General features: G+C 41.8%; 4 protein-coding genes across 4 annotated transcripts; 1 reads left to right on the forward strand and 3 right to left on the reverse strand.

Annotated features, from left to right (window-relative positions):
* Positions 1-489: 489 nt before the first annotated feature.
* ndufa2 (NADH:ubiquinone oxidoreductase subunit A2) lies at positions 490-2,040 on the reverse strand. Its single transcript, XM_062535657.1, has 3 exons — positions 1,906-2,040; positions 1,356-1,462; positions 490-698 (listed from the first exon to the last, which is right to left on the reverse strand). The coding sequence occupies exons 1-3, from the start codon at positions 2,007-2,009 to the stop codon at positions 607-609; spliced, it is 303 nt and encodes a 100-aa protein (XP_062391641.1). The 5' UTR covers positions 2,010-2,040; the 3' UTR covers positions 490-606.
* Positions 2,041-2,390: 350 nt separating this feature from the next.
* haus4 (HAUS augmin-like complex, subunit 4) lies at positions 2,391-8,798 on the reverse strand. Its single transcript, XM_062535658.1, has 9 exons — positions 8,538-8,798; positions 8,291-8,430; positions 7,939-8,070; positions 7,558-7,686; positions 7,122-7,218; positions 5,669-5,814; positions 4,857-4,987; positions 4,701-4,769; positions 2,391-2,746 (listed from the first exon to the last, which is right to left on the reverse strand). The coding sequence occupies exons 1-9, from the start codon at positions 8,596-8,598 to the stop codon at positions 2,560-2,562; spliced, it is 1,092 nt and encodes a 363-aa protein (XP_062391642.1). The 5' UTR covers positions 8,599-8,798; the 3' UTR covers positions 2,391-2,559.
* A 1,415-nt stretch (positions 8,799-10,213) lies between these two features.
* Positions 10,214-16,440, forward strand: ik (IK cytokine). The gene is made up of 20 exons (XM_062536816.1): positions 10,214-10,363; positions 10,822-10,888; positions 11,167-11,262; positions 11,549-11,608; positions 11,739-11,906; positions 12,332-12,446; positions 12,576-12,646; positions 12,755-12,801; positions 12,966-13,129; positions 13,471-13,579; positions 13,691-13,730; positions 13,872-14,064; positions 14,188-14,206; positions 14,349-14,431; positions 14,685-14,770; positions 14,965-15,022; positions 15,210-15,298; positions 15,467-15,575; positions 15,685-15,719; positions 16,116-16,440. The coding sequence occupies exons 1-20, from the start codon at positions 10,354-10,356 to the stop codon at positions 16,141-16,143; spliced, it is 1,647 nt and encodes a 548-aa protein (XP_062392800.1). The 5' UTR covers positions 10,214-10,353; the 3' UTR covers positions 16,144-16,440.
* A 148-nt stretch (positions 16,441-16,588) lies between these two features.
* LOC134080397 (arf-GAP with Rho-GAP domain, ANK repeat and PH domain-containing protein 1) lies at positions 16,589-26,898 on the reverse strand. Its single transcript, XM_062536815.1, has 24 exons — positions 26,770-26,898; positions 26,032-26,135; positions 25,886-25,941; positions 25,165-25,594; positions 24,684-24,806; positions 24,382-24,516; positions 24,004-24,064; positions 23,758-23,878; positions 23,421-23,578; positions 22,678-22,784; positions 22,360-22,559; positions 21,906-21,991; positions 21,474-21,656; positions 21,187-21,349; positions 20,996-21,040; positions 20,383-20,518; positions 19,818-19,917; positions 19,528-19,723; positions 19,260-19,305; positions 18,934-19,115; positions 18,127-18,336; positions 17,764-17,869; positions 17,217-17,364; positions 16,589-16,975 (listed from the first exon to the last, which is right to left on the reverse strand). The coding sequence occupies exons 2-24, from the start codon at positions 26,133-26,135 to the stop codon at positions 16,895-16,897; spliced, it is 3,177 nt and encodes a 1,058-aa protein (XP_062392799.1). The 5' UTR covers positions 26,770-26,898; the 3' UTR covers positions 16,589-16,894.
* Between the last annotated feature and the right edge of the window lie 368 nt (positions 26,899-27,266).

Genomic DNA, 27,266 nt, shown 5'->3' on the forward strand with positions numbered 1-27,266 from the left:
TAATTTAACCAATTACACAATATATTACACAACATATACCCTCGAGATGTGATGAAAGATGAGTTGAGACATCTCCCATCTTATTCTATGTCCACCAAACTTCAGGACAAAATAATTCATCATGCATAAAAAATTAAAACACATTTTTAGTGAGATATTCCTTCATAACCAATAGTTCAAATTTCTGAGTTATTTTACTTTATCAGTACATGTCGCAAAAGGTCTTAAAAAACGTTTAAACACTAAAACTACATAGGTCTACCAACAGTCCATAAAAGCAATATATTGGGCTTATGCAACTTCTAAATTCTATTTAATTGAAATTACACATCAACTACATGACATAACCATTTCTGACTGTCCAAATCGGATTTAAACGTTAATCAACCAGTTGCAAATATTCAGAAGCTAATCAAAACCTCAAAATAAATTAATCTCAAATTGAATTCCATGATGATGATAAGAGGAAAAGTATCAGAAGAGGCGTAGTGACAGTTGTATATTTAAATAAACTTGTTTTATCTTTAATCATATTTGAGAGCTTACAATACACATTTTACAATAAGACAGACCCAGGCTTCTTCCAATGATTCAAATTGGTGGCCATTACGGTTTTGCATTGGCAACTGTTTCGATTGCTTTTGCCACTTGATCGGCGCTCATGTTGTCAAGAGCAACACTACTTTCTTTGCCAAAATCTGCAAGACAGGACAAAACAATGTGTCACAGGTCAATAAAATAGAATTAAAATAATAAGTATGAGCAGTATGAGAATTGGTAAAGTGGGACAGCTAATTATTGTTCAAGTGGGACATCAAATCAAGGGGCAAAAATGTCACTATGACCACACATTGTGTAAATAAAGTTACATACATTTAATTACTGCAGACTCATTTATCCATACTTTTGTGGTTATAATCAGCTTACATCTTTTCTAGCAGATACACTTAGGATCTTTTGACATTTTTTCTTTTGACATCTTACGTTGGGATCAATCGTATTACTTGATGTAGACAATCAAATGTGATCAGATGATCAGTAATCAGTATATGTAGTATGAGGTCTTTAACAATCATTTACATTGGGTAATGTCATCCTCTTCCCTAACTGGTTTGTTTAGCAACAAAAACGAGTGTCCCACGTCACCAATATACCACCTACTAATTGAGGCTTGGTCACTTTAAATTTGAAGATAGCCATTTTATCAGCATGTGTTAATTGCCCTTTTTAATATTTAAATGAACTGTGTAAGACAACTTAACGGACTAATTTAATTCCTAAAAATGCACTATGTTCGTATCCCTCCCTATATGATGCATTCTAAACACAGACTTCAGGAAAGACGAATGTCTCACCGTAGCGTGCCCACAGCCTGGGCTGGACACCCGAACACTCTCTGACCAGGATGGGGAAGTCAGGATTGGCCTTCTTGAGGGTCACATAGTGTTGCTCCACAAAATCTCTGCAACCCACAAGGACCAACAAATGTCAAATGAATTATGCATGTGGTAGGCGACAGATACGTTACTTTTTTTGCAGCCAGATGAACAGTGTAACCCATAGATTGTATACAATGTATAGTAAGTATAACGAGCTGGCTATGTTGAATGCAGCTAACGTTAACGTGTACCAAGCAAGCGTTTCCTTTTACTTGGGGTTCACACAATCAAGCGTCAAAAGAAGTCACTTCTGGTTGCAATAACCACAACCATTCCTGCACAAATGTCTCACTGCTGACATACTCCAATCAACAGCAAATGATTGACTGACTGGAAACCTTGAGGACGTGCTTCAGCCAGCTAACATTAACGTTAGCTATCTAGCAAGATAACCCTGTCCGGCTGGCTTAACATAGGATTTGGAGCATAGAATTGGCACATAACAGTAACAAATTGAGTACGGTACCTGGCTCCTTGACTAGCTACGGACGTCTGACACAAATGTACGCGAATTTCACGAAGGTTTCTTGCAAGGTTAGAGCCAATTCCTCTCACAACAGCGGCCGCCATGATGTCGACTTTTCTAAACAGACAGCCCCCAATGACGTATGTGATCAGTAGCCAATGATATCGCGTTTGAATGACAAACAAATAGACCAATCAAAAAACGAGATGAGAAATTGTTGGAAAAGTCAAGTCCCAGATGTTCTTTTACTCAAAAGATATAGAAATCTATATAGAAACCTATTGTCTTTGATGTGTAGACATTTTTACCGGTCTCTCAGCCAGCAGGCTGTGTGAGAAATTCACAGGATGTAGACTTGTCTCTGCTGGCACAGTTATGTCTAGAACTGGGATTGCCTTACCTTGACCTGACATTGGAAATCCATCTTCCATCAGCAGCCTCTGAAGGCTTACCTTAGTAAAGACTGCCCGAGTCCACAATTGTGATCATAAAACACAGTTTTATTATTTAATACTATTGTGTGTCAGTAATCACAAACATTTGTACAAATTAAACCAATAACATGTATGCAATTGAACACATATTTCACCAGGTGTTATATCTTTTTATATGAAACCAACAAAAATTGTCAAAAGTGCTGTATTTGGACTAAAATCATTTAACTTCTATTTTGTTCAAGGAATCGATAGCCAACCTTTTGGCTTCAATTTCAACCTGAAGTCGAGCATATTCCTCCGCCAGGTCTTTGAACTCTTGACCAAACATCTCATATGAAGCCAGTTTGCTCTCAGCAGCCTGCTTCTCCTTCTGAGTGGCTGTCAACTCCGTTTCCAGATGCTCTCTGTGCAAGTCAAGTCAAGTTTATTTATATTGCACATTTCATACACAGAGGTCATTCATTGTGCTTTACATAAATAAAATAAAAACAAAAACCAAACAGTAATAGCAGATAAAAGCATAGATGGGCAAAGAGTAATAGTAATAATAATAATGATACTAAAAATATCATAATAGAAAATAAAAAAAAAAGAATAAATCAAGATAAAACCAATAAAGAATAATTTACATAAAAGGTGGAATAATTAAAAGACAGTTAGCAGAAAGCACCTGAGAACAATTTGGTCTTAAGTCTAGATTTAAAACAGGCTGCAGTTGGGGCCTTCTTAATGTCATCAGAAAGTTGGTTTCAGAGCTGAGCCGCATAGCAGCTAAAAGTTGCTTTGCCATGTTTAGTTCTAACAGCACGTTTTACTAAGAGGGTTTTCTCCTGAGACCTGAGAGGACGAGAAGGTGTGTACTGCTGAAACATGTCTGATAGGTATTTAGGTACTGCTCCATTTGCTGATTTATAAACAAGTAGTAGTGCTTTAAAGTCAATTATGTGACTTACTGGAAGCCAGTGCAGAGATTTAAGAGTTGGAGTAATGTGCTCAGATCTTTTTGTTTTTGTGAGAACCCTAGCTGCTGCATTCTGAATCATCTGAAGCTGTTTGACAGTCTCTTTAGGAAGGCCTGTGGAAAATCCATTGCAATAATCAACCCAGCTAGAGATAAATGCATGAGTTTTTCTGAGTCATGTTTTGACATTAGCCCTCTCAGTTTGGCAATATTTTTGAGGTGATAAAAAGCTGATTTAGTTGTGGCTGTTGAAATTTAGATCACTTTCGATTAATACACACATTAATACAATAATTTAACAGCATCCTTTGCTTTCAATCCTTTTGTGACAAGGAGAGTGGCAACCTTAATTCTTTCCTCCTTTTTACCAAATACAATTATTCAGTTTTTTCTTTGTTCAGTTGAAGAAAATTTTGAGCCATCCAAGTGTTGATTTGTTCTATACACCGACATAGAGAATCAAGGGGACCATAGTCGTTCGGCGACAGAGCTAAGTAGATTTGTGTGTCATCTGCATAGCTATGATATGAATCAAATTATTTTGGATGATTTGTCCAAGTGGGAGCATATAGAGGTTCAATAATAGTGGCCCCAAGATCGACCCTTGGGGAACACCACAAGTCAAGGATGTTGGTGTTGAGTTACAGTTGCCGATGGCAACAAAGAAGCTCCTCTCTTGTATGATTTGAGCCAGTTGATAACTATGCCTGTAAATCCAACCCAGTGTTCTAGTCTGTGTAGTAAAATATTGTGATCAACAGTGTCAAATGCTGCGCTAAGGTCCAGTAGCACTAGGACTGATGTTTTACCAGAATCTGTGTTGAGACGTATGTCATTGAAAACCTTAATGAGAGCTGTTTCAGTGCTGTGATTTGCCCGAAAACCAGACTGAAAGTAATCAAAATACCCATTTGATGTTAGGAAGGTGGTTAGTTGATTAAAGACTACTTTTTCAATAATTTGGCCAATAAAAGGTAGATTGGATATGGGCCTGTAATTGTTTAACATGGAGGCATCCAGGTTATTCTTCTTGAGCAGTGGCTTTACAACAGCTGTTTTTAGTGACTTAGGAAAAGTGCCAGACAGCAGTGATGTATTTACAATGTGAAGGACATCTGAGGCTATAAGGTGAAAAACAGTTTTGAAGAAAATTTGTAGGCAGAGTGTCTAAGCCACATGTGGAGGAGCTGAGATTCTATACTGTTTTTTCCAAGTGTTTCATGGTCTATCAAGTTGAGGACAGGATGACAGAGGACCAAATTAATCAAAGGAATGAAAATAAAGCTTGCATTCTACATCTTTGTTGTATAACTATCATATACTGGATCCACTGAAAAATGTATGTAGGCCTTTGTAATACTGTTTTTAAAAGCTCAGTTAAGTGCTGCAGAACTCACCTGATTTTTTTATGTGTAGATATTTTGCTTGCTGTGTACGTGTCCAGCTGTATATCCAACATCTCAACCCTGAAGAAGAGACAATAGTACATTTAGTAAAGATGACATGTTCATCATATTTCATCAGTCAATGCGAATCCAAAAGTGTACACCAACCTTATCTTCTGCACACCAAGTTGACATTTGGCTTCAAGGTATTCCAACTTCTTCCTGTCCAACTTTGTCTGAACTTTTAATCGGTTCTCCAGAAGCAAAGTCTGTAGAAGCTTCATGTGCTCCAATAAGTCCTGGGATGGTGGCCAAAACATCAGTGATCCTCAATACCAAAACTGAGACACACTAATGCATCATGACATTTTAATCTGATTCTGATTAAGAGAGGGATTCAAATCGGCGCAACCTTCCCCTAAGACATTTTCTTCTAGATTTGCACGAATATCAGCAAAACAGTGACAATGACTGGCAAAACACTGACAGTGATGTGTGGTCCCCTACATATCACTACCCATAGCGTGTATCAAAATCATTTTTAAATAACATTGAAAATGTTTTGTGTGTGTGTGGAACAATACACTTTGAGAAATTCACAAACACAGTTCACAGATGATTAATGGAACTGTTCAGCTTCCTTAATAGATGCAAGAGGAAATATCTTGGCAAAGCCAGAAATTCAAGTAAACATGGCCATCCCCCAGAGCTGTTCTGGCAGCTCGCTGTCGAATAGTTTAATGGCTACATTCTACTGTGGCACTGCATGTAATCAATAAGCTGTATTAGGGACAGAGTTCTGTAGTGCTGTGACTTACCAGCAGATTCATTCTCTCATATATTTTACATTCTCCTTCAAGGTTTAATATGAAGTATATTGAGCGCATTTACTTAAACAACTCCATATGGTTATTTTATGTTGATAGAGTGTAATACCGCAGAACAGTACTGTAACTGATTGTATTGAAACGCTGACATACATTGAGATAGCTGTGAGTTTCCCGCGTCAATTTGAAGGCCATCTCTGCATTTTCGTCTCGTAAATGCTCAGTTCTGTCAATCTCTTCCTTCAGCAGTTCAGGGAGATGGTTGAACTTTTCCAACTTTAGACCATCACTGTCCTTTTCTATAGACACACACACACACACACACACACACACACACACACACACACACACACACACACACACACACACACACACACACACACACACACACACACACACACACACACACACACACACACACACACACACACACACACACACACACACACACACACACACACACACACACACACACACACACACACACACACACACACACACACACACACACACACAAATTCATATTTATTATTTTCAACATACGTCAATAATGTTATTAATTATTAACAGCACGGCTGAAGGTTCACTGGCCCCCAGTACGTTTTAAAATGCATGTAATTATTCATCTAATTACCTATAAAACTCTACATGGTCTCTCTCTTACTTAGTGCGTTATACATCTACACGTACATTGAAGTCATCTAGTGGTGTTTTTTTTAGCTGTTCAAGCCTGTCTCAAGATTGAAGGGGATAGAACAGCTAGTTTCAGGCCCCCGAGGCTTTGCAAAGATCTACAGTACGAGAGGAAATCATGTCAGCCAAGCTAGTGTCCAATTGTAAGTCTCTCTTAGTTTTGTGTAAGTTTGGTAATTGTATTGATTTTATTCACATTACTGTATCGTCTTATTGGTTTTCTTTAGGCCTGCATGACTTTATGGATTTTTCTTGTATTGTTTTTTATTTTATTTTTTAAACAGATATTTTTTAAGGAAATCTGAGGAGCAGTATTAGCTTGGCCCACCTGCCTAGTATCTCCGTTCATTTTCATTTCACTGCCTAGTATCTCATTTCTGGCATCTGACAATACACTAATGTTTCCCTCGGACGTCCAGGGTGTCAGGTCAATCAGCAACGAGAGTTGATGCTAGTTTCGAAATCAAAATAGTCTGTGGCACACGGTAATAGCAATGTTTGCCAATATAAAAGAATTGCTGTCAGAAGAATTTGTAAATTTATGTACGTACGGCGAAGGCAGGCCTTAATAAATTCTTTCCTGGCTACCAATGCAGTATATTGTCAGCTTGTAAAGGTTACAAAGTCTATGCCTATTACGATGTTAGAGTTTAAATGTTTCCCCATTGTGAGATATCAGACTCTTTTCACAAAGTGAAACGAAGGTGTACATCTCGAAACTAGGTTAGGGCAGTTTACCAGGTTTACACTGAATATGATGCATGTGTAGTACAAGCATGTGAAACAAACTAGTCACCAGGGGAAATAAACATAAAAAACATACATTGAAATCAAATAGGGAAATACTTTAGAGGGAAGTGAATGAGATCCCACATCAATTTCAATAAGTGCTACAGAGAATAAAATCAAGTACCTGATTCAGGCTGGATATAGGTTAGGATGCTAAAAGCCTTCCTTTTAAGATGTTTCTCAAGCTCCTTTGGCAGTCTTTCTTTCATATCTTGTATATCCTTATGGAAGGAAAAAAAAACAACTTGAAATTTCCTGCTATTAAAGTAAGTAGGCAACATAGTCGCAGCCCAAATTCAATGTCCAAATTCACAATGACGAATTGAGGGAACATTATAATTGTGAGGAAGTGAAGGCATTTCCCCTATGGAAAACAAAGGCAGTAGACAGAGGACAGAGTTTACTTCACTAATCATTTAGATACACTCTTATTCCTCCGTGAGGACCAGATAAAGGAAGACGAAATAAATCAAATTCATGCATAATGGCTACACACCATTCAAAAAGCAAATCCACAAATCAAATCCACCACAAGCATCGAAGTAATGGCACAGACCAACCTGCTCCGAAGGCATGACTCTTTCTAAGTGGTCGGCAGAGATCTCCAGGACAGAGGACGGGCCCTCACTCAGACCCAACTGCACGTCACATTTGGCAGCCAGTAAGCACTGCTCTAGTGTTGTGTAAAACTGCAAATAGACCATTCATATGAACAACAATAAAGCATGCACATTGAATCAGCAACAGCATGCAGGCATATGATTGAGGGAATAATCAGACATCGATCTGTGATTTGAAGATTTGCCATGCAGGACCACCACTGACTCAAATAACCAGGAGGTTGATATCAAACACTGGACAATAACTCAGCTGTATCAGTTGCTCTGCTGCTTTGTCATAAGCGTCAACAATCACATTCAACCCCTTGAATCCCTGTGTACCTTGTCATTCCCTGGCGTAGCTGTGGATCGATGCTTTCCGACTATGTACTCCTGAACCATCTCCTCCAGTAACTGATGAATAATCATAGGCCTCATCCACTTTCTTGTCTCAGCCTGAAGCTCCTCTTCCGCCTTAAATGTGTAAATAGCAGTGATGTTAAAACACTTACTTTATCCTAAGAACACTTATGTAATTGGAATGGAAATCAAATGTACTATCATACGTGAAGGATAACAGTATGCTACTTATCAGTACATTAAATAAGTTAAACGTATTTATTGAGTAGGCTACATAAATAAAGACTTTACATATAACTGAGTTATGGACTGCTTAGAAAACACAGCACTATGCCTTTTCCAGTTCTTTCCGAATAGTCTCAGTGAGGCCAGAGTTGTCCACATGTGTTGACAGTTTGGCCAGAAGCTTGCAAAACTGAGGATTTTGGATGAGGTCGTCCTCCGTCAAATCAGAAGAAGGGAATGCTTTCAGAGCTTGAGAAGAAAAATAGCATTTGTTTGAGCGAGAAATATATTGAAGCGTTATTCTAGCTGTCGCGTTATTTATTTGAAACCATAGAATTAAATAATCATAGGCTCACCTTTCTCATGAAGGCTATTCTCTTTTTCAGTTTTCTGTAGGTGTGAAGACGACGATGCCATATTGTACCAGCGTTAGGTGGTTTAATTGTGGGTAAAAGGCGTTAACAAAGTACAAGACACCTTTGATAATATCGAGTTAGCTTGTCATAGTTTAATGTCTTGCTGCAAAGCTGCAGAAAGGGCTAAATTATCTCGAATAAAGATTCAAAAGGCTAGTACAAATCAGGCGATCAAACTGCATTGGTCGAGTTTTCCTGTTTATTTCCGCGCGCCCCTGTCTGATTGGCTGTTTTCACTTCTTTTCTTTCCCTCGTAGCGATTAGCTAACTGGTTTTAGGCAGATTACTGCCATCTAGTGGTGTGACGTACTGTGAAGAAATGTCACCAAAGCTCTGCTAAAAAACTACTTTGGCCTGTCGCCAAAGCCCAGTATGTTCTAATAAAAAAAAGTATTATGCTCAGTTTCCAAGCGTTCATGGTTGCAGGTTTTGAAGTCTTATTACAAATCACAGATGTCACTTACTGGCTCTGACCATTTCCTGCCCATCTCGCTCATAACACTTGAATTTTCTGTTTGACCCCTGTCCTTGTGTTTGAAAACGTTTTGGAATAACAGCTGGGAATGACTAGTTTGTTATTCAAAATAAACCAAATAAACGGATGCTTCACCTAAATTGTTGGTTCTGGATGCTTATGCATCCAGTCTGTCTCCAGCTGCTGGAAGAGGCCAGATAAATTACATTTAATCCAACTGTTGTGCCTGCCTGTTATTCTGTTGGCTCTTCCAAGAGCCCTTTCCACTGACAGCAAGGTAATTTCAGCAAAGGGGAGAAGGGGAAATTTACAGGCTAGAATATTCTCATCTCTTGAAAAACAGCAGTAATAAGGTACATTCATATACGTCTTCACAGCAAAGTTCTGCTTTGTCTGTCATGTTCTGTAAACAAACAAACAAACAAAAACATCCTGTTCATATACATTTTCCTAGTTTTTTCAATGAGTACCTGCTGCTAGGGGTGGTTTAGATCATCTGGACAAACAGGCCCATAAATATGTCGAAGCCCTAACTGGTAAATGAGAGAGAATGAGGAACAAAGATGTGTGTCCAGCTCAATGGTATTAATAAAGAATGAGAGGACACATAATCATGTATTACTGAACAGGGCACTCCGTTTTGGAGTTTTGGGTGGTCACTCAGACTAAATGTGCATATTATTGACCATTGCAAGAAACCACTGACCAACTTGTGCTAAAATGCAATATGGGAGAAAAGATTCAATCATATCAAATTATTAATCTTATGGATTCATCTGTTGGATAATTCCCTAGAACAATTGAGGTATAATGTGCTTCAACTAATGCCACACATTTCGGCATAAGGAATTTAGATAATCTAGGCTGTGTAATACAATTTACTGCAGCAAGACATTGTGAGAATGTTCTTCTGCCATTCATTTCACTCTCACATTTTCTCCAACACAATTGTTGATGATACCTTCAAAAATGTAGGCTATAATGCTTGCTTAGGCTCTGAGTCAAAAGTGATCTCTGCAGCTTGGCCAACCTCAACGATTCTTCTCCAGTCCGGTAGGCGGCAGCAATTGTACCATTAGCCTTTTTCTCTCAAGCCATGAAATATCACCTGAAATAGGGTACTTCCGTATTTTACTACTTTGTTTGCTACAGACTCAGAGTAGCTAGCCCGGCTACTGTGCGCATATTTCCCCTATTTTCTGTCTGAAAACAGAATACACACCACAGAGGACTGTCTGAATACTTCAATTAATCATACATTTGGCGTCCTAAAGCCTCAAAATGCCAGAGAGTAAGTAATGTTGTGTCGCAGTTGTTGCAGAAACCTGCTAGCATGTGAATATTAGCTATCTAGCTAGGTTGCTCGATAACTGGGAATACACACACACATAGGCATATTTGTACAAGTTTTTTCCCATTATATTAATCTACACGTCATATTTCACCACGTGTTATTGTGGCCTATAGACGTTCTGTTGGTATAATGTTGATCTTAAAGCTCGTATTCATGTAATGGTTGCTAACTAGCTTGCTTCACACACCGTTATACGTCTTTGGAAGTAAACTGTAAATTGCTTGGCATGCGCCCGTGTTACTGATTGTTGAAAGTCATAATAAGGCGTATTGTAAGATAGTTTAATACCGTCACTAAACTAGTGGAGGCGCCTGTTATGCCTGTCAATGCTCACTTGAAGTAAACAACCTGATCATAGAAGAACTGTATAACCATGAGCACTATTCTTTCTACAGCTGAGCTCTACTCAAATCCCTTGGCACCTGACGGCCATGAGGTGGAGGATCATCGGTCAGCAAATCAGTGAGTGTGATTGTTGTTTGTAATGCCATACAATGGTACTTTTGATTTATTGTTCATGCGGTTGTGCTGAGGCAGCCATAAGATGTACAGCACACTGTTATGGCCTCAAAGGCTTTTCTTCACAGTTTCTTAAATATTGTGATTCTCTACTTGGTTGCATTTGCATTATGAAAATAAGTAACCAAATAGTTGTAGAATTGTATACAGTAATACAGAATATCTGATGTTGCATTATCCGTACTCTTGAAAATAACCAGTCATCCTTCTCAAACCCATAGGTCCAAGCTGACCAATGAAGACTTCAGAAAGCTTTTGATGACCCCTCGAGCTACACCTTCCTCAGCTCCACCATCATCAAAGTCCAGACATCATGAGTGAGTGTCTTTGTGGATGCACGCATATGTGATATGTGACAGTGACACACACACACACACACACACACACACACAAACACACAAACACACAAACACACAAACACACACACACACACACACACACACACACACACACACACATGCTCGATCTTGATCAGTCAAGCATGTCAGGGGAGCAGAAGTGTGACCCCTGCAGGGTTTGAGTGTAGTATTTGTGAACTGTAATGTAAATTTGAGATCAGATTGCATTCCCCTCTTTGCCACTTAATATGATTTCTTCACCCAGAATGCCACGGGAGTATAATGAAGATGAGGACCCTGCTGCACGTAGGCGGAAGAAGAAAAGGTTTGGATTTAAGATGGTTCTGTCAATCTAGTAACCCTGTTTTATAGAAGTAATAAGATAATAATTTCTCTAACATTAGAGTTTTAGTTGGTGGTTTTTGAATTGACATTTTCTATGCCCTCCTTCTCAGTTACTATGCCAAGTTGCGTCAGCAAGAGATGGAGAGGGAGCGTGAGCTCGCGGAGAAGTACCGTGACCGAGCCCGCGAGAGACGCGACGGTGTCAACAAGGACTACGAGGAGACGGAGCTCATCAGCACCACGGCCAACTACAGAGCTGTGGGCCCCACGGCAGAGGCGTGAGTGTCTCCTGCCGTCACTCTGGCACTTTCACTTTTTAATATCCGAAATGCTAATATGATTGTTAAGTCAAGTTTATTTATATAGCGCATTTTATACACAGAGGTCATTCAATGTGCTGTACATAAACAAAAGCCAAACAACAATAGCAGATAAAAGCATAGATGGGCAAAGAGTAAAATGATAATAAAAAAGATAATAAAACACAAAAAGAAAGCATAAATCAAGATACAGTCATTTAACAATAAAGAATAATTAACAAGAAAGCATAAAAGACTGAAGGTGGATGTGGTATTCAGTGAATACCCATTATACTGTTTGATTTGTGAGGGGCTCAATATGCTTGTGGGATGTTCAATCAAGCTGTTGCGTTGTTTGTACAGTAATGTTGATCTGTCTCCGCTCTGTCACAATTGATTACCAGGGATAAATCGGCTGCAGAGAAGAGGCGTCAGTTGATTCAGGAGTCCAAGTTCTTGGGTGGTGACATGGAGCATACTCACTTGGTGAAAGGGTTGGATTTTGCCCTGTTGCAAAAGGTCAGTTTCTGAAATCTATGGTTTGAAGTAATTGTCAGTTTATGCAGCAGAACTTTTTCTTGTATGTGCTTCTATCTTCATCTTCTCAACTGTTTTATAGTGAAAACCTTTTTTTTTGGCCACTCTCAGGTGCGAGCTGAGATCACTAGCAAGGAGAGAGAAGAAGAGGACATGATAGAAAAAGTACAGAAGGAAGTCAAGTAAGAATGACCATATCCTACAGGGGTTAATTTGGTTTTCTGGGCAATTGACACACAAGTAATCAGCTTTTCTTTTAAGTGTTTAAAGAAAATGTCTCTTGTCCACAGAAAAGATGAAGACCCTGAGCAGAAAATTGAGTTTAAGACTCGCCTTGGTAAGTGTCTGTCTGTAGATTATGTCAAATGAATTCCGGTGCTGTCATTCACTTCTGAAGAATGAAGATACATTACCGCATAGTGTCATGTAACACAGCATCTTATCTGGAACATCAAGAACAGAGCGTTACTTATATCCTACTATTTCACGTCCATTTTACAGGAAGAAACATCTACCGCATCGTGTTCAAAGGGCGACAGATGGAGAGGAACGAGCTTTTCCTGCCAGGCCGCATGGCCTACGTGGTGGATCTGGAGGATGAGTACGCAGACACAGACATCCCCACCACCCTCATCCGCAGCAAAGCTGACTGCCCCACCATGGAGGTGAGTGAAGGCCTGGTCAACACCATAGTAACCTCCACAACAACTACCCTAGCGACATGCCAGTAACAAACATAGCAAACCCCTCCCCATACATAAAACAAAGTGTGCGTGTGTGTGTGTGTCTGTGTGTGTGTGTCTGTGTGTCTGTGTGTCTGTGTCTATTCACATAACTTATTTCACTAGTACTGGTCTGTTATCTCTCATATCCCTCCTACATGCTCATCTGTATGCGGCCCCAATTTGGGTGTCACTTTGGTTAACGTTGTGAAACAGGGTGAGGGGTCTGTGTGTGCAGTCACCGGAGTGTCCTTGTGTAATTCTGAGGCCTTCTCTCCCCACAGGCCCAGACCACCCTCACCACCAATGACATCGTCATCAGTAAGCTGACCCAGATCCTGTCCTACCTGAGGCAGGGCACTCGTAACAAGAAACTCAAGAAGAAAGACAAGGGTGAGTCTGTGTAGCGTTGGCACTGCAGCACGTGTTGTTAAAGGAATGCAAGGTTCGATTGACAGATATAGCATGGATTTAATATTTCTGAAATTTCTCTCTCCTTTTCAGTGAAGCTTGATGAGAAGAAGGCACCCGAAGCAGACATAGGGTTTGTAATTGAAGGTTTATCAAAACAGTGTGGCATATGCTGTAAACAAAAACGAAAAAAAAAAAACTGTTTGCTTATTTTCACCAATTCCAAGAAGGCTTCAGGAGTGAACGCTCACACTTTAATCCAATTGTCCCGCAGCATATTTGAGGACATCGGAGACTACGCTCCGTCCACCTCCACAAAGGTCAGCCGCGACAAAGAGAAGGAGCGCTACCGAGAGAAGGAGAGGGAGAGAGAGAGGGAGAGAGACCGGGAGAGGGAGCGCGAGAGGGACCGAGAGGAGGAGAAGAGACGGCACAGTTACTTTGAGAAACCTCGAGCGGATGATGAGGTGAGCGTTGAGTGGGGAAAAAATGGAGGCGCATGTATGAATTCATTACGCATACATTCATACACACCTAATGGAATATCACACTGACCTAACGGACTATTTCCTTCAATTTCTTCTCCTCAGGCAATTGATATTGAGAAAGGTAAATACCCTTTTTTCCTTCCTCCTTCTGATGTGTGTCTGTGTGTCTGTGTGTGTGTGTGTGTCTCCCACTCAGTTATAGTATTTGTTTGTTGTGTCATTGTGTCCACTCAGTCTCCATCTCTGTGTCCTGATTCCCACAGGTCCAGGGTCAGTGAAGGACCAGCTCAAGTTGATTAATGAGAAGTTTGCCGGCGCCGCTGGAGATCCATGGCCAGGCCAAGAGACATATCCTTTATCACCTCACCTGAGAGACACACACACACACACACCGACTCACGCCAGCCCAACCTGCCTAACTAGTGTCTGCATGTCAAAGGGTGAACATAGCTACTGCAATCAGCTTGTCATCGGTGACCGCGCATTCTAGCAGGGTGTGTTGTTTTGCACCTGATCTGTGTTATTTCTGGCCTGTCTCTCTCGCTGTACATGTTTTCTTTGGCCTGGAGATATTTCGATAAGGTCCTTAACTACATTGTACTGCTGGAATAAGGCGCGATGAAAAGAAAAGTCTCGGCGATTTCTTCGGAACATCGAACAGCTACGCAGAGTGCTACCCAGCCACGTGAGTTCCTACGAGCTGTCCTGTTGCAAATTCACCATCAGACACTCAATTCTCTGAAAAAGCAATATAGAGCAGAACAAAACAAACAAACAAAAAAACAAATTCAGAAAGAAGCCCTTAACCTTTTAATATGACCTGTACCTCACATAAACATTTAATCAGTGTTAAATTCTGAATTTGGTATGTCCCTTTAGTATGGATGACTTGGCTGTGGACAGTGATGAGGAAGTGGACTACAGCAAAATGGACCAGGTTTGTTTGAATGGCATATGGTCCATTGTCTATTGTGTAGAAATCATCACACCATATCTTTACTATACTTGGAAGACTGAAATAATCATGCTCCATTTTACTTTTCTAAATGAACTGGTTAATGTGTTGTTGTTTTTTTATCCCTACTGTTGTGTGCTGATAAAGTTTAATTTTTTTCTCTACAAAGGGTAACAAGAAGGGTCCTCTGGGTCGCTGGGACTTTGACACACAAGAAGAGTACAGTGATTACATGAACAACAAAGAAGCCCTCCCCAAGTATGTGTTTCACACAATAAGCAGGAACACCACACACACACACACACACACACACACACACGCGCGCAAATAATATTTCTTGTCTTTTTGTTTTAGATAATTCAAGAAATGTTCTTGAAAATCTGTATTCAACATGTGTCTTTTTTTTTTTTTTTTTATCTCGTCCAGGGCTGCCTTTCAGTATGGCATCAAGATGTCTGAGGGCAGAAAGACTCGTCGCTTCAAAGAGACCAACGAGAAGGCCGAGCTCGACCGCCAGTGGAAGAAGATCAGTGCTGTAAGTATGGTCTCATCTGATCATCTGACTTGTATTAGGCTTGCAATGTGGCCATAGCCAAGTGCATCTTGATTCACTCTTCTTGCCTTGTCATTGTTTAATTTTGCAGATCATTGAGAAGAGAAAGAAAATGGAGGCTGACGGGTAAGCTTAGACATTATTGTTTCTTTGTCTTGTTTTGTTTTTTGTTTTGTTCCATGCTACACTTGAACCCCACTGGATTATCAGTCACACAGAGATTTAGACAGGACACTGAACCAACCAGTAGATCCACTTTGGTTTGGTTTCTTTTTAGTTCATCAGTCAGTAGGGTAACAGGCAAATGAAGTCACATTGTGCTTAAGTACTGTTGTTGCCGCATACCCAGGCTGGCCCATTACTGAACAGGTTCCTCCTGTAATGTCAATGTCATTGGAACAATGACTCAATTTTTATAACCTTTTGAAGTCAGACATCATTTTGTTTTTCCACTGGCTTTGATTTGTTTGGAAAAGGTTTTGTTATTTACATGCTTTGTTCATGCGTCTTTTCTCTCCACAGGGTGTCAGTGAAAAGGCCAAAGTACTGAAGACTCCTGCTATACGTCATCTCACACTCAAACAAAACGAATGATCCTAATGCAGGTCAAGTCATCTTGTTGCTTTGACTGAGTTAAGTTCTGCCAACATGCAGCTGCAAGTTTACACATAAACTGGACACTTCACATTGATTGTAACTTAACTCAATTAAAGCAACAAGATGTCTTTACCATGTTAAGATGAGTCCAACGAATAATGTTTTACAGTGTTGGCAAATAAGATATTTTAATCTTTAAAAAAAATGTGTATAGTACAAATACTGTTTTGTTTAGCATATTGTGTGCTGTTAATTTGCTTTACGTAATTATTTCTTTTTAGTGAAATACATTTCACTTTGTGTTGTGAAAGGTGTTTTTGAACATGGAATGTTTCTTTTTTTTCTTTAAAAAAACCCTCAAATTATAGCCACATTCAGTTGTAGTTTTCTTTCCACAATAGCATTGTAAGACAGCATTGTCTTTTTTATTAAAGAGCAGTGCAATATGGAATATGTCAACCAAACCCAACAAACAGACAAATACATATACAGATAAGGCTCAGACTTATACATGTGAGGTATCTGTGAATCTCTGTAACAATAAACAATAACAGGCACGAAAAGAACTTGTGCGAGTTAAAGCATCTTCATGGCTTTGAACCCTAAATGCAATGAGAATATTAGTCTCAGCAGTCCTCTTGACCTACTGTTGTAGACAAAGTGCGTCTGTGGTGACTCCTGGGTAGACAGGTGCTCGTCACATTTCAGAAGACGGTGATGATTTCCTCCTGTTCTCCGTCTACTTTGTCTGTCCCGGCATCCTCTTCAGACATCTCCATGCTCTTCTGCAGACGGAAGAAGCAACAGGCTATTAGACCAGGTTCTATTTTATACCGTAATCCAGAGGTGATACATTTGTAGTGCCAATTCTTGCTCTTGGAGATTGATTCATTGCTCAATATCATGGTGAAGACGAGTCAAGCTGTTGAGCAATGTTGTTACAGAGGAGGAATTGTTGTCGGGCAATGTTCAAGGCACACCATAATTGCCCAGTAATGTGCACTGTTTACACACATGCGGGCTCACCTGGAAGATGAGGGTGTGGTGGATGATGAGTTCTCTGGTGAGTCGCACCATATCTGTGCTCATGGCCAGCTCCTGGAAGAGCGTGGGAACGAACACCAGGGCCAGGTTCTGGGCCGTCATCCGGTTCTCCTGGCTGTGCATCTGAACCCTGTCACACACATCAGAGCCATGCGCTTCACGTTAATTCCCCGATTATTAGCTGCGGCTTATACACTGATTTTGCTAAATTTCTTCAGCAATGAGATTAATACAGGGGGGCAGTTAATATGGTTTTGTTTCCTGCAGCTTATACACAATGCGGCTTATATGCGGGAAATTACTGTATGTGGTCGGCTCATTCACCAGTCACCATGATATTCACAAATGTTTTTAATGTTTAGCCAATGCAGGGAGAAGCTTTACTCGATACTCGACTTGATAATAATAACATGTTTTACTCATATAACGCCTTTCTGAAACTCGAGGTCGCAAATAAACTAGTTGGTTTGATGTTCAAATCAACCCTTAGCCCTAAAAAGTGTGACCAAGGCCTGATAGAGGTACGTACAGGTAGAGGTGTCCACACAGAGCCTCCAGCATGGCCCTGCTCTCCGAGGGAAGCTGCCTCATCAGCCGACAGTAGCCCTGCAGCCTGAGAGCCTCATGAGGCCCAGCTACACACACACACACACACACACACGGAGACACACTAACAGCATCAGCACCCAGCATCAGCAACTACATGTGAGGAGACAGTCACACACTCAATGCTAAATCCAGGTGTTTATTATGATGACGTAGTGTTCTACTTTCTTTAACAAAGAAATATTTAACTAAACACACCCACATACTCACAAAGCTGGACACACATTACATTGCATTGCATTAGTATGCTGGCGTCCCACACCCAGAGGTTCCCTCCCTGTGTTACCTGCTGCTTTGACCCACTGCGGTTTCTTGTCCTGGGCGATGAGATCGGGCTGCTGGCGGAGCAGCTGTTTGAGCGCGCTGCACGCGTCCAGAACGCCCTGCTCGTCCGTGCCCAGTACAGCGGTGCTGGGAGAGCTGCTCAGAGCCTCCACCAGCTGAGTGGTCTTAGTGGCAACGCCACAGCGCCTGTACAGGCCCTCCACCTTCAGACCTGGGAAAGGGACATGAAGTCATCCAACTTAATATCGAGTGAAGGCGTAAATAAATGCACACCTGTGTGGCGCAACTGGCTGGGGCACCTGCAGCATACGGCGGTGACCTGGGTTCGATTCCCGCCCCGTGATCCTTTCAGGATCCCACCTCTACTCTCTCTTCCATTCACTTCCTGTCACTCTCCACTGTCTGTCATTATATGCATAACCCCCCCCCCCCCCACCAACAAAAAAAAAAATGCACACCTGATTTATTTACATGCTGACTGGAGATGAACTCCAGAAAATGAGAAAAGTGTCAGAGCACACTCAAACTTAGCATTGTACATTTGTCTGTAACCATTTCACTTGTAGGTGGAGCGTTCCCAGCCTGCATGCCTACATGTCCCCAGAAAACACTCAGCAAATCATTCATGGAACAGATAAATGGATATGAAAGAATGGGACCATGTGAATGGACAAAGGTGGCCAAATAGCAATAACCATATAACCATATAACCATGTGAATATAAGATTTCCATGGTGCTATTCAGGGTGTTCCCAAGTGTTCGAGTGGGCTTTGGGGTTACTATAATACATTTGATCCTGGTACGCACCGTGTGTATTGATGTGGGAGATGCACCTCTCGACGGCTGGGGGCACTGTGTCACAGACAGTGTGGAGCTGAGCGAGCGAGGGTTGGCTCTGGCTCTCTCTGGAAGGGGACAGGATGGCCCTCTGCAAGAGAGCGTACCAGCTGGTGCAGCTACTCTGTTTCTCAAAGCGCAGTGACACCGTCCTGGTAAATGGGGGAAAGGGCCGTTAGAGACACCCCGCCATCGCGGCCCTTTGGAAGCTCACCGCAGGAAAAGTCCTGATTTGTTTTTATTAGGAGCTTAATAGCTGTGATAACTGTGCAACCATCTGTGGCCACAGAACTCACCTCTCCCCGAGAGCCATCTCGATTGTGTGCTCGGTGGAGTTATGGTCTGTGGAGAAAGGGACAGGACATTAACCGCACAGAGCCGCACTCAGCCGACAGAAGAATACACAAAAGACGTGTCGCTCATGTTTACTCTCTCTGTGACACTACAGCACAACGGCCGCTCCTGTCTCCGTAAGAGATTTGTATCAGTGCTGCTGTCTCTTATATCCAGCTCTGGGTGTCCTAAAACTTTTGTTGGATAAAAAGTTGGATAAAAGAAACATACCATGGCGCTGGACTGTGGACAGCGCGAGCCTCTCTTTGGGTTTCTGAGGATCCGTGGGAAAGAAGAGCACCTCGCCGTCTCTGATGGCGACCCAGGCCTCCGTGTGCTGCAGGCCGCCCCCCTCGCGCACCGACACCCTGGACGCCGCGAAGATCCCGCTCACCTCCGCGTCCTCCACCGGGCACGGGAGCACCACCTGAGAACGACACGATGGCGTAGATTATGCCCTCGTAAAAATCGACAGCGGCACGATATTGTATAAACACAGGTGGACGCAGTGTGGACTCTACCTTTAGGATGTGAAGAAGGTGATTGAGCAGAATGTCCAGCGTGTTTGCATTACAGACAAGCTTATCTGTCAGTGTCAACATGTCAAACTCATACTTTGACCTGTGGAGAAACATGCATCACTCTTAGACACTGCTGAACGTTGTGTCAGCTAGCTAAATGCAGAAGTGGGTTACCCGGCTTTTGCACAGGTAAATACATGGTGAGACTTGATACAGTAGGTTATTCACTTCTGGTTATCAACCTCTCAGTGACTCAGATTAGTTCACAATCCCCTGACCACAAACATTCTACCTCTCTTAAGTGAGTACACAGTGCACAGTTGACAGTTGACACGGTAGTAAAAAGGCATACAGAGTATACTCAGTTGTACACAGATAGGGCTTGTTCTACCAAGGAATTGACCTGAAGTGAACTAAACTGAACTGCATTGAACTGACTCTTCTACATCCCCTTCTCCTACAACCATTTGTGCTGAACTGAACTGAACTGAACTGAAGTGAACTCAATGTCCCCTGAGGGGCTGCGCAGTGAGACAGAGAGCCCCACTCGTAATTTATCACTCACCCCTCGGATCGGTCGTAGACGGCGATGACCTCCCTCAGGTCCAAGACGTCACAGGCTGCTGAGTCGTTCTCCTGGGAGAAGAGGAGCCGTTCGTCCTGAAGCTTCCCGTGCAGCTCCTCCAGGCCTGCTCCAGACGCTTCACACAGCGGAGTCACACAAACGTCACCTTTCATCGACTCAACAGCCCATTTTTACATCATCATAATACTGTATACCGTCCTTTCCCAACTATGAGCCGCGGCTTATACATTAATTTTGCAAAATGTCTTCAGCTATGAGATTAATACACGGGAGCAGTAAATATGGTACTAATATGGTTTTGTCTCTTTTAACTTGTCCTGTGGCTTATACAGAATGTGGCTAATACACAGGAAATTACTGTACATATACACATGCACAGTAATTGCCCTGATATCGTTTCAGTGACAACTGTCTAATGGCACTGAATCATTTCACACAGAACTAGCACATTTACGGTAGGACCAGTTTCCTGTAATTCTTTTTAGCCTAGTCCTGGGCTAAATGAAAACATTGATGAAAATCTTCACAAAAAAAAGATCTTGGTGTACATATATGGGAAACTGGCCAATAATGTTTATAAGGTCAAACTTGCCTGGATTATCCTTGGAAGGCACTATCTGGTCATAGTTGGGAGCCTCTGTAAAGACATAGTAATACTTCAGAATTACAACTCCGTGATAAGACACCTCAGAAATGTATTTGCTTTGTGTTTCATTGAAGCGATATCTCTCCATCAGAGGGAAGTTACCACACTAACTGTAGAGGTGCCAAGAATTCACTTACCCAAAAATTCATTATGCCTCAGGAGCTCCACCTGTAAGGCTTGCCCGGCCTGCTCTGCCAGCGCGATAGGCCCGTCGACAGTCTTGCAGAGCACCCGTGCCCCGGAGCAGATAAGCGACAGCGTCTCTGACACATCTGGCCCACACACCACCTCGCACAGCCTCTGTGGTCACAAATTGGCAATCACAATTGGCAAGCGCACTTGACCCCATCGTCATTTCTGTATTGTGTTGTTTTTTTCTTTGTCGTCAACTTTAGGCACCAGTCATAATGTGCTCGTGAGTCACCTGTTCGAGGAGATCTCTGTTGGAGGCCAGTGGGTGGGATCTCCGGTAAAGGCCTCTGATGTATTTGGCTTTGATGAAAGCTTCTCTTTCACTGGGAGTTGTGTCTGGCAGAATCTGCTCAGCAGCAGGTATGTTGTAACCCCAAACATCATTGGCTGCTTTGTTTCCATGTGCTACAAAGAGCTGACAGGAGAGGAGAGGGTGTTTTCAAACAATCAATCTGTTTATGAAATCTGGCTATAAAGTCTCATATCTCAAGAGAGCAGGTTATCAGTTATATATCAGTTACGTTCAGATGGTAAAAAAGTGTGCACATTTTGGCTTCATATGGCAAGTCTTTACTCAACTACGTTTCGGCCTGTAAGGCTTTCATCAATTTTTTTACCACCTATCACTGCACATGTTATAAACAATAACCAAGAAAACTCTTACCTCTATTAGGGATTCTGTCCACACCTTACTGTCAAGCTTCAGGCTTCGCACTTTGGACTTGCTTGCTCCCAAGGCTCTGTGCTGGCCTTCACCCAAAAACAGAAATTATACCAAATGAATTGATGAATCATACCAAATACCAAATGTCAAATGACTGGGACTGAAAAAAAACCTGTCCAGTTAAAGTGTACTATCTGTAGGCTCAGAGCTGTCTTGAATGCAGCCGTATGGCACTCTCCCAATAACTTCAAAATAACACCACTTGTGGTACAGTACATAGGCGTTCTTACAATTATGTCAACACGGTTGTTTCTTTGCATTTAGTTGATATATCTAAGTATGTTTTTCTTCTAGGTCAAGTTTTAAATAAAAGAAAACCTCCACATTGCACTTTTGAAACCAAACACCCGTAATCAGAGCAGTGTGCCAGTCAGTCTGGCTTTGCCCTCCTCACCAGCGCAGTCTTCACAGATGACCAGCAGCAGGTTGATGGAGGCCCACTCGGGGTTGGCACTGCCACAGTCTCCGCACACTTTGTTCCAGGGGCTGGCCCACAGGCGCTGGGCTACCTCACTGCAGGACAGGGCATTGATGATGCCCTGGTTCAGGCAGTTGAGCCACGTTGTCAACTCCTTAGATGAATCTGCGGAGAAGCTGAGGAAACAAAACAACGAATGCTTAAATTGCTCAAATTTCAACTTCAAATTTCAAAGCAATCTCCTTTGGTGAAACTTGCTGATGTTGTTGTGAAATAAAGATTAAAGGTTCTCACTTGAATGTCTTGTATGGGCTGATGAGGCTGAAACCATGTCTGCCTGTCTGCTTGACTGAGGCCACATTCATGGATACACAGGTCATGCCTATCCCCAAGTTGAAGTCCTACGAATCACATGCCACACATGAAACTAATTTTCGAAACATGATGAACATATGACATTTTTCATACTGGGTTCAACTTTATATAACCATACAGGTGCAGAGACTAAATTATTGTCAGCATGCATTCTAGAGTTGAATCATAAAATTGAATTGGTCTTGGCACAAGTGTATGCAACTGACTTGCAAAACTGACTTCAAAACACTGCATTGCAAACACAAGGTTGGTAGGAAGAGTCAATCAAACATTCCATGGCTCTGAAGTACAGCGTTTCTAGGCAGTGTTTCCATTTCCTATCACATTGCTCTTCAGTGATTTGTCACAAAATTCCTGCCCGTCTCATTAACATGCATGTGGGGTAAACCCAGCCTGAAACCTCAACATTTTTCTATTCTGCTTCCGTTACAAATCTGCGGGAACTAATCACAAACTGGCTTATCCACCTGGCGCACCCGGATCGTTGGTGTGATTGGTTGGAGGACTATCCAAATGCGTACTGAGACATTTGAACGATGCCCGTCGATCCCGCCTCTTGTGCAGTAGAAAATACAGAGCGGACTCTCCAGACTAGTGCTCCAGCCTAATCTTTTAAAGCCACCATTAAACACAAAATGATAATAGGCTATCTCCAGTCAGACCTCTTTTTTGCTGTAGATCCACAAGTTGTGGCCACAGATGGCAGCATACACCTTGGTGCGTGGGTCCTTCATGGTCAGAGAGCTGTGATGGTCAGGTGGGGGCAGAGGCTGTGTTCCCCGCGTGGCATGGAGAGAGGAGACCCAGCCCTCCTGCACAGCTGTGGACAGAGGAGGACAGCGATGGGGAGAGTCAAAGGAGGTCAGAGAACATGCTGAAATCACTGACAAAAAAAAATCAAATCCCAGATATGACTGACAGACTGAACCCCAGACAGACTATCAGCGTCGCCAATGATGAGTAAAAAGCCTAAGACAAGAGAAAACCTGATCTGCCCACCTTCGTCGTGTGCCATGAATTCAAAGTGCTTCTTGCCAAAGTGGATCGAGAAGCGACCCTTGCCTTGCTTGGTGACAGCGCTGATGCTCGACACGTGAAACACATACTCCGTGAACTTGTCCTGTGATGATACGAACAGTCATGAGTCAAAACACCCTCAGGCCCTCACAAGAACAAAGCATACGGCCTCCACGGCACATGAGGGCATCTCCAAAGGCACAGCTCTGGAGCGATTCCTGTACTCACTGTGCGCTTTTTCCACAATGACATCAGCTGTCCATCCAGAGTTGCCCATAACACGTTATGCCTTTAAGAAACACACATCACTACAGATAAGAAAACAAGATCTCCCACATACTGTAGTGGTGCAGTAGCACAGGTGTGGCTGGATACTACAAGTAATGTCTTCCATGATATAACATTGTTCCATTACAAATATACGCTTGCTCATAAAGTAGGCCAAGTGAATTAAACAGGCCAGTGGTCTTTTCTTTACTCATTTCAGTATGTGGCATTTTCAGCTGAGCTTGAGCTTTCAGCTTGCAAATGACTTGTGAAATGTGTTATTTATATTGCTTGTTTGTTTTATTTTCATTTGTTTGCTTGTCATGCCGGGATAGTTACTTTCGCCCCTTCCATACGTCCAGCCAGCTGGACCGAGACACAACGGTCCCTTTGTGTCGAACCTCTGCCGGCTGGGTGTCTTTTGCTAACCCAGCACGCCCTTGCTTTTTTCTGCTCACGCGAATAGTGGCCACCCTAGCAGATGGAAAGAGACAAGACAGAGACAAGGGAGTGTGAAACAATCCCAAAGAATCATTATAATATGTAAGGTGTGTGCCCTGTGTTGATAAGTAAAACCTGCACATAAAGAGGTGCTTCTTAATTCATTGTGCATTATGGCAGTACACCTATTCAAAACTCACCGTGGTGTTTTCTGCTTCGTAAGCTGGGCTTCTATTTGTTTTTCTGATCCCTTCAAGGAGGCCTGTGCGATCATCCCAAAGTTAAATATGCTGGCCCGGCCATCAGGAACGACGGATACGTAACTGGGGGACCAAAATTATGAGTATAATAGTTTCTCTTTGTTACCATCAATGGTAGCATGACCAGACCAATTGCTACTCATCCACCCATAGCATTAACAGATTAACTAAATATTCAGTTGAGCCAGACTTTGTAGTTGTTGAGTGGTTGTGATATGGTGGTGGTAGTGCACCCTGACGTATCATAAGACTCCAATCCGTTATAATATTAATGATGATGAGAGTAAAGGGCTCTGAGTAAAATCCACTGCCAATGACACAAAACAGACATTTGTCATTGTTTCCTGTGTGTAACAGGAAAAGAATAGCAATTCCTCTTTCAGATTTGCCCTGTATTTGTAACACATCTGTATACACTCACGTGGGTTCTCGGGAGGCGTCAATCTCTCCTGCATCCCCACTGATAAGCTCCTCATCTGATTTCAGTGAGTCCGGGGTCATCGGTACCTCTGCCTCCTCATCGTTGGAGGAGTCAGACACTGCTGCCGTAGGTTCAGTCTCTGCAACCCCAACAGGGTTGAGTGGAGGTGAAGGCGGACATGTTGGTAAGGTCGGGTAGGTCGGTGTGGTCGGAGTTGCCACAGAGCTCTGGTTCAAGCTCTCTGGAAGCTGTTGCTGACCTTGATCAATAGGCAGTTCACCTGGTACATCCGTGGAAGTCGGACATGTTGGTGAGGTCGGGTTTATCACAGAGTTCTGGTCCGAGTTCTGTAGGAGCTGCTGCTGGCTTGGACTGATATGCAGTTCTTCAGGCACATCCGTGGAGGGAACAGTGAGCGGCACAGCATTCTCTGTATAACAGTTTAAAGTTTACAGTGATGTTCTGAAATGATCAAGGTCATTCAATAGGATCTTGGATTTTAAATTCCAAGAATTGTTATCATGCCTTAGTAAGGTATTGTCAATTACCAAAAGAAAGCAAACCAGTTTTCCCTTATCTTTGGCAGTGAAGCAAAACAGTGAAACAAACAAAACAGACATTTTGGCATTGACTGTCACAACACTTAGGCCTATATGACGTTGCCTATAAATGATTTTTGCTTATGCCATATGTTCTCTGATGTACAATAAGAATTATTTACCCTCATTGGTCACAACTTGTGTTGATGGTGTTTCTGAATCATACCACACAGAATCACTATTAAAATAGGAGAAGAATTCACGTCAAATTTGTTAGTATGAAAAATAACTCTTTAAGACATTAACCTATGTTAGCCTATTCCCTCACCTGTCAAAGGAGGCCGAATGGCTTCGTAGTCCCTTTTTTAATTTATATCGTGCACGAGGTTTGGGAACAGGTGGGAAAGTGGCTTCACTGATGTTTGAAGACATCTGTTGAAGATAGAAAATTCTCTGTCACTCTTCAGTTAAGTTTGCCATATTCTGTTTCCTGATAATAACGTCCTCAGAATAAAACCTCTTAATGTGAGGCCATTGAGGTAAGCAACATTACTATGTGTTTATGTGTTCGTTACAGTAAGAAAGTGAAGAATTAAATAGGCTACATTTACCTAGTAGAACGTGCTACAAAATCGTGACATACTGAATATAGGCTATGTGGTACTAGGCACACACTGATAAACCAATCCCTGAAATAACATGTAGACCACGGCCTAATTTGAAAAGTCAAACACGAAGTCGGACACAAAGTACTGAACAAAAGACATACCGGGTTGTGTTCAAAGGTGAGAAAAGCTCCTTATCAAACATTAAAATCAGCCAGAAAGGCAAACATTTAGGCTACGTCAAATAAAAAAAAATGTTTTAACAAGATGTGTGTCAGGCTATTCTGGAAATTACAGATATTATTCCAAAACAATATGATTATCACAGTGGTTAGCTTACACCTTTGAACTTTGAAGTTGTCAAGGAGTTGGTGGTCACATGGGCTACAGACTGCTGTCATTGACGTCGTTGCAAACTAAATATATTGCATGCGGATTAAATATTTATTTAGACAACTTACCGTTTAGATAGTGGATTGATGGTTTGAAAATTCTGGATGATACGAGGTGCACAGCAACTTCAGTTTCCTTCTGAGCTTCCTTCTGGAGCGATGTTTTGAGGCAAAAAAAAGTTTCACCTGTCTTACCTGTTCAGCGGCTTCCCGTAAGGGTTGGGCTAGAGTTCGTAATTTACTGATGGAATGGAAACTGATAATTGTTACAACATAGGCTGTGTTTTCCAGATAACAAATAAGGGGATGTTGTATGTTATTTCCCATACAGTAGCCTATTCGGCTTGTAAAGAGATTGGATCTGCAGAATGAGTCACACTGTTTTAAATTGAAAGTGGACTTTAGTCTTCAAAAGAATATGTCAGAGCGACAATGACGTTAGGCTAGCCTACTTCAAGGTTTGGCCGACAATCTCTTTTTTCAGGGATTGCATAATATATCCTTTACTAATAGCCTACCAATCTATTTTAGTCTTATAGGCCTACTATATGCAATACAATAGCGAC

This window comes from Sardina pilchardus, chromosome 5 (assembly GCF_963854185.1).
Source record: "Sardina pilchardus chromosome 5, fSarPil1.1, whole genome shotgun sequence".
Classification (NCBI taxonomy): Eukaryota; Metazoa; Chordata; class Actinopteri; order Clupeiformes; family Clupeidae; genus Sardina; species Sardina pilchardus.

What these genes read in the sequence shown, in the direction of transcription:
- ndufa2 (XM_062535657.1), bottom strand. Translation starts at nt 2,009, where the DNA reads ATGGCGGCCGCTGTTGTGAGAGGAATTGGCTCTAACCTTGCAAGAAAC. An exon ending in GTAGCTAGTCAAGGAGCCAG is followed by an intron (nt 1,463 to 1,905) that starts GTACCGTACTCA and finishes TGTGGGTTGCAG; the next exon opens with AGATTTTGTGGAGCAACACT. An exon ending in CAGGCTGTGGGCACGCTACG is followed by an intron (nt 699 to 1,355) that starts GTGAGACATTCG and finishes CCTGTCTTGCAG; the next exon opens with ATTTTGGCAAAGAAAGTAGT.
- LOC134080397 (XM_062536815.1), bottom strand. Translation starts at nt 26,135, where the DNA reads ATGTCTTCAAACATCAGTGAAGCCACTTTCCCACCTGTTCCCAAACCT. An exon ending in ACGAAGCAGAAAACACCACG is followed by an intron (nt 24,517 to 24,683) that starts GTGAGTTTTGAA and finishes TCCATCTGCTAG; the next exon opens with GGTGGCCACTATTCGCGTGA. An exon ending in CATCTGTGAAGACTGCGCTG is followed by an intron (nt 21,992 to 22,359) that starts GTGAGGAGGGCA and finishes TTTTGGGTGAAG; the next exon opens with GCCAGCACAGAGCCTTGGGA.
- haus4 (XM_062535658.1), bottom strand. Translation starts at nt 8,598, where the DNA reads ATGGCATCGTCGTCTTCACACCTACAGAAAACTGAAAAAGAGAATAGC. An exon ending in CTACGCCAGGGAATGACAAG is followed by an intron (nt 7,687 to 7,938) that starts GTACACAGGGAT and finishes GTCTATTTGCAG; the next exon opens with TTTTACACAACACTAGAGCA. An exon ending in CTTGGTGTGCAGAAGATAAG is followed by an intron (nt 4,770 to 4,856) that starts GTTGGTGTACAC and finishes TCTCTTCTTCAG; the next exon opens with GGTTGAGATGTTGGATATAC.
- ik (XM_062536816.1), top strand. An exon ending in ATTTTGCCCTGTTGCAAAAG is followed by an intron (nt 12,447 to 12,575) that starts GTCAGTTTCTGA and finishes GGCCACTCTCAG; the next exon opens with GTGCGAGCTGAGATCACTAG. An exon ending in TGAGTTTAAGACTCGCCTTG is followed by an intron (nt 12,802 to 12,965) that starts GTAAGTGTCTGT and finishes TCCATTTTACAG; the next exon opens with GAAGAAACATCTACCGCATC.